This window comes from Beta vulgaris, chromosome 9, assembly GCF_026745355.1.
Source record: "Beta vulgaris subsp. vulgaris cultivar EL10 chromosome 9, EL10.2, whole genome shotgun sequence".
Lineage (NCBI taxonomy): Eukaryota > Viridiplantae > Streptophyta > Magnoliopsida > Caryophyllales > Amaranthaceae > Beta > Beta vulgaris.
Window position 1 is genome coordinate 48,654,937 of NC_079210.1, and position 6,556 is coordinate 48,661,492.

Consider the following 6,556-nt stretch of genomic DNA (forward strand, 5'->3'; position numbering starts at 1 on the left):
ATTGTTTCACATGAGCTATTAAATGTAATTTTGATTTGAAACTTGGTATCAGACTCTTTATTAATTTCCTTTAAATGACAAGTCATAAAAAAAAAAAAAATTTATTTTCATTTTGGGAGTCGGATTTTTAAAACTTTGACCAAATACTTTTACTTATGTATACCTCACCTATTCTCCCCTCTCTTTTTTTCTCTCTCAAACCCTAGCTCCGCTACCCCTTCTTCATCAATTAGGGGCTGCCATGGATGTTTTCATCCATGGTAAGCCCCTTTCCCCCTTTATTTCCAGTTTTTAATTCATTTTCTTGTTCTGTTCAATAAATTAGTCTCTCTTTATGAGATTTTCTCAAACTGGTTTTTAGTTTCTGTTTTGGAAATCTTATTCTCATTGGTTGAAGTTCGAGACTCAACATGAAGGTATTAGAATCTCGGATGTGGTCAACCTGACTCGATCAAGAATGTTCTTCCCAAACTATATCAGAATGATAGACTTCCTCATCAATAGCCTCTTGATTTAGTCTTGTTTAATTGTATCTTGTTTTACTTTAATACCTATTGTACATGCCGTTTGACCTTCCATTAATGAAATTTCTCTTAAAAAAAAAGAAAAAAAAGATAAAAGTAATATATTTTAATTAACCAATTAATTAATTGATTTGAATAAAAACCATTCGAGAAGATACATGTATATCTCTTAATGAAGATATTATTTCAAATTTCGAATTTTGATGGATTCCTATCTCCATGCAACTAGAATATCAAAGTTCGCACCCTCATTCATCCCACCTATATTACTTGAATATCTCATCTAACATCATATACTCAATTGTTTTACACAACCATGAATTCCGAGAAACAAAAAACCCTAAAAAAAAGGAAGAACACACCCACAAAAAATCATGATGAAGAACTATGTGATCATCCTACAAAATACCAACAGCTTGATGATAATGATTCTAATTCTCTCCTTGATCTTACCCTCTCCCTTGCTTCAAACCCTAACCCTATTACCCCAAACCCTAGTTCATATAAGCCAAAGCGTGAACGACGAAACCCTACACGAGTTCGATCCAAAGGCGAAAAAATAATCAAGAGCAATACGATCCAAGCCCCGTACCCTTGGGCTACTGACCGTCGAGCGAATGTCCATACGTTGAAATACTTGTTAGACAATGGTATCGACACAATATCTGGTGAAGTGCAATGCAAGAAATGTGAGAATAGATATAGTATGAACTATGATCTTAGGGAAAATTTTCAAAACATTGCTAAGTTTATATTAAACGAGCAAGATCAGTGGCACGACCGTGCTCCTAAACAGTGGGTAACATATAAACTTCCAACGTGCAAAATTTGTATGCAAGATGATAGTTGTAAGCCTTTGATTTCTACTAAGAAAAGATCTATTAATTGGTTGTTTTTGTTGTTGGGACAATTGTTAGGGTGTTGTACTTTGGAGCAACTTAAGTATTTTTGTAAGCATACAAATATTCATCGCACGGGGGCGAAAAATCGTGTGCTTCTTTATACGTATTTGGCGTTGTGCAAGCAACTTGAGCCTCATGGCCCGTTTTATTATCAAAGTATTTAGTAAGTGTTTTTTAATAACTCATTATTCTTCGGATTTGGATTTGGATTTAGATTTGTATTTTAGATAGGTTTGGTGTTTAGATCATAAATAAATTAGATTCGCTTAGTATTGTATATATTATGAATATGTTTTGTATTTGTCATGCTATTTGTGTGCCTAACGTAAACACGTTAGGAAATTTTTAGTTTTTTTTAATGGTGAAAGCACGTTTGGAAAGTTTCTTCGATTTTTAAATGCAACCCTATTTAGTAAATACAGTGTTATATCGATAAAATATATCTGAGATATCTTGAATCTTCCTCTCTTTTCTATACCTGCCACTATCCTGCTCACAATTTTCCACGATTATGCAGGAATGTCTTATGGATTTTCATTGTTTTTTACAATTTCAACATATACTTTTATTATGCGCTTATGCTAACTACTGGAGCTCAAGAGTACTTATTTCTTAGATTAGTCACACAAAGTCAACATTTGTAATACGCTCTAATTTAATGAGGTTGTTTGGCGTCTAATCATTTGAAAGACTTAACAAATAGTGAACAATATGATTATTCTTATCTAAGGCATATGATTGAGCTTTTCACATGGATGAAGGATGTGAGCATTTGCTAGTTTGAATTATTCATAAGTGAGGGGAAGGGTGGAGATGAACACTAAATTGTTGTTATGGCGTTGGCGTGGGAGTAGGCGTACGTGTTGTACCGCGGATTTCGGTTGTTTGGCAGATATCGTTTAGTTCCAAATTGTCCACTTTGGTGGCAGACTTTTCTTTTTTGGTCAATAAATTTATATTTTTTTGTTTTCTATTTCATATCATACCTAATAAAAAATTTGAAAATATTTGGTTAGTTAACTTCACTTGAGTTTCAAGTGAAAATTTTGAAATCTGCCTAACAAAAAATTAATTGTTAAAAATTCTTTGAATACACTATTCTTAAATTTGTAGAAGTATTAAATAATATGAACTAGACTTTTCGCTCTTTCGCTTAACAAGTTTTTTCACATTTAATTTAACGATTCCATGAACTTGCTTTATGATTTATCATACTATTGTACTTGAAAGCAACCGATCCTCATAAGAAATTTTCGGTTCAATATCATTAAAATATAAGAAATTTTCGGTTCAATATCATTAAAATCGAGAACTTAACGCACTAGTCTTGTTTGTCTAGTGTATGTGTGATATTATATGTAGAAGATAAATTACGTTGATTTTGTTTACTATAATCTTCAATTCGAGTATATATATATATTCGTGTTATTAAAATAAAATCATCTAACATTACAAGTGTTTCGACAAATTGTACCAAAAATTAGAATTCATGCTCGTGCTCCTCTACAGTCATATGATTGATAAGGGTGTGTGTAATAGGTTTTTTGCCATGATTATTTGATTTTAGGCTACTCTTTGTTCACCCAAGGACTCGAACGAAATAAACTTTTTTTTTTTTTGAGAAATCCATTTTCATATGGTTGTTGATCATTCATATTTCATAGTCATATATATAGCAAGAATCATAGAGCAAAATTAAATCAAAGTATCTATTGCAATATGTATTGGAATCTGGAAGAAAAAAAGAACAAGATTGAAGTTAAAACAAAAATAATTGGGTAAATATATATTTTTTGAAATTATTCTAGAGTTTGTAGTATTTAGAGAACCTACTACCTATTGTAAGTTTGTAACATGTGGTGCTATTTTTTAGAGTGTTGAATACATGTATTCTACATATAACCAAAAAAAATAGAAAATACATGGTATAAGATTTGATCTCACGACTTCAAGTCTTCAAGTCCAATATATTATTAAAGTCTTAACCAGTACACCAAGTACTTAATGCTTGGTGTTATAATTTAAAGTAAAATATTTATAATTACAAATTATAATTACTTGGGACGTAGCTCAAACCTAAAAACTAATTAATTACTTAAACCCTCGATGATTTGATGTATATACAAATACTACACAATATCGGCTCAACTAATGATGCAAATGGAACTAAGGATAAAACATTGTGTGACAAATTTATACTACTTTAGTTTACTAGTGGGTCGGGAATTATGAGTCTGATTGATTTGGTGAAAAATGCAATTGAACATTTGTTTTTCTTTGTTTGGTTTGATGGAAAACTATTAAGATAAGAATTTGAGATGTTGGGAATGAGAGAGTAGAGGGAAATGGATTTCCTTCAAATTTTGGAGGATTTTTTTTTTCTATAAAGGGATGCAACTCTCTTCCACCTTAATTTCCTTTTTAGATCCTTTGTCCAACAAAACAACTGAAAATAAAGGAGTGAATCATTTTCCTCCAAAACAAATTTAGCTTATATTATATTTAATTGATCGTCGATTTAACATTATGGTGCCTCTCTTCTTATATATCTTATGAACAAAAGAACAACAAAAAACTAAAAGCATATATCTAAAAGACTGTAGTAGCCAAATAGTAAAATAGCAAATGATTTTCACGAAATTCCCATTCAAATATTCTATATTTTTTCTAAAAAAATGGCGTAATATAAAAATATATTAAAATCACCTTACAAGGCACTTAATTAAAACTTATTCCAAAACTTTTTAAATCACAATCTCCTCCACCTCTTGCTGAGAATCGAACCCATAACTATAAATGAAAGATGAAATAACTTACCACTCTTCTCCTTTATTTTCATTCAAATATGATATAAGTATTTACAAAAATTATTAAAAGAGACTGTTTAATATTAATATAAAAGTAGACCTAATTACTAAATGGATTAAACTAGTCACCGAAAGAAATTAACCTAATCACTATTGGACTAATTCTCTTTTTAATATTAAGTTTATCATTGCTTAATTTTAATTTAAAAATAGACGATCTCTTACCGATGAACTTCACCCTATAATTGTGATTTGTCCTTTTCCTTGGTTTTACTCTTTACTTGTAAAAGGGACAATGAACTAGCTACTCCTTAAAAAGGCAGCATCATAATTCACTAAGTAAAATAGTAGTGTCTTAAAAAAGAAATATATTACTCTCTTATCAATGTTATCATAATTCAAAGTATTAGTAGCAGTCTGCAATATGGCTAACACCTAAGTACCTAACCCTCTTGTATACCATGGTGAATTGGTGATATTGAATGTTGATCCGTTAGAAGCTACTGGAAAAGCAGATTGCAATTCACAACGGAATGGGCTATTATCTAACAAGTTTGCTGACAACTTTGAACCAAGGCCCAATGGCTCGACGTACAATGATTAAGGCTCTGTTTGATAGGGCGTAAAACGTTTCCCTGGAAAACCGTTTTTCTCTATTTTCAGTTTTACATTGTTTGGTTGGCAAAGGAGTGTAAAACCATTTTCCCTTGGAGTAAAATTACACTCCTAATAATGGAAAACCATTTTCCCTTCAAAATGAAGGGAAAAGTATTTTCCTTAGCTATCTTACACACTCCTCTCACTACCTCCTTACTTCCCCTTTCATATTTGTTTCATTTCATTATTTTTCTTACATGGAACTAAACAACGGAAAATTAATTTTGAAATTGTGTTTTCCATCGTAAATTATTTTCCATGAAAATCATTTTACACTGAAAATGTTTTACGCCCTACCAAACAGAGCCTAAGAGTGTTAATGTTTATGTTTTTATTAATATGAGTCACAAATGCACTATAAAATACAAAGAGGGAGAGGGGGATTCGAACATGTGAGTTATCGCTTACAACACCTCAATCTTAACCACTAGATCAAGACATCATTGATTGAGTATTGATGTTTATGTGTGTAAGGTTTATATGCATTTCCAAGCATTTCAAGTTGTAAGGATTGTTGCATCTGTAATTTTGTGGGTTTGGTGAGTGGCATAGTTCGCTGTTCGCCTATCTATTTAAGTAGTATTATGTATCTCGTGTATTTTAATTTTCTTCCTTTAGACACATCGTTTTATAATACAATTTATGCGTGCTTATCTAGAGAGTCAAAATTTTATAAAATCAATCATAAATTTTCACCAATATTCGAGAAAATAACATAGTTAGATTAATTCAAGAGCTAATATTACCAAATGCTAATTGTTTTGAAAGTTATTTTTGGGAACTAACATCCAACCGCTAAGGAATGCTAATAATCTAAGAGCTATGCACAATAACTACTTTTGTCAAACTAACCCAAAGTCTTACATATGTAGGTCATATTAAAACTAGAGATGAATCTTGTCTACATCATTTCTCCTGGGGCTTTCTACATATAAAATTTATTACATGAATTAATGTGAAAATCATCCGGCAACAAAACAACACATATTTTTTTCGTTTAACTTAATTGTAATTTAAGATTTAAGCTCATCACATTTGAATATTTTAAGTTGGAAAAGTCTAAACCCACAACTCAAGCTAGACTCATTGTCTATTATCACCTCTATACAATTTATTTACTCTATATTAAAGCTAATCAATATGAGTCCAGCCCACAAACTTTATTATAATTAGAATTGGATTCAATCATGAGATTACGTCTCCATCTCATTACCGATCAACCTGACATGAATTTGGATTTGGCACATTAGTTTTTTTTTCTTTTAATTTAACTATGGTACATTATAAGGAGTTAGGATATTATTCTCTTATGGGAGTATTTGATACTATGTTACTTGGACTAGTATACTCATGTCTGACACGAGTATGTGTCCAAGTGTCTAACTCGACTATTTTATGTAATTTTTAATGATTTTAACCCAAAATGAAGACTCCAAGTATTTATGTCCACGTCCGAATATCAAGGATCTGGTACGAGTACTTGAGTTGAGGTAAATTGAAAAGTCCATGTCATTGATATACTGGTGTAGTTTAGACTCAACCAGACTCAACCTTGAAAAAATCATGACTTTTCTCGAGTTATTGCACAAAACCCAACCCCAAAAATTATGTCGAAAATGGGCCAGTACCCGTCCAAATAATATCAAAGTGATTCATTCTCTAACAA

The 6,556-nt window shown here is 31.2% G+C and overlaps 1 protein-coding gene across 1 annotated transcript; it reads left to right on the forward strand.

The window, feature by feature from the left end:
- The first annotated feature begins 840 nt into the window (after positions 1–840).
- On the forward strand, positions 841–1,590 carry LOC104905007 (uncharacterized). Its single transcript, XM_010693447.1, has one exon. It carries the CDS (start codon positions 841–843, stop codon positions 1,588–1,590), a length of 750 nt encoding a protein of 249 aa, XP_010691749.1.
- The last annotated feature ends 4,966 nt before the right edge of the window (positions 1,591–6,556 follow it).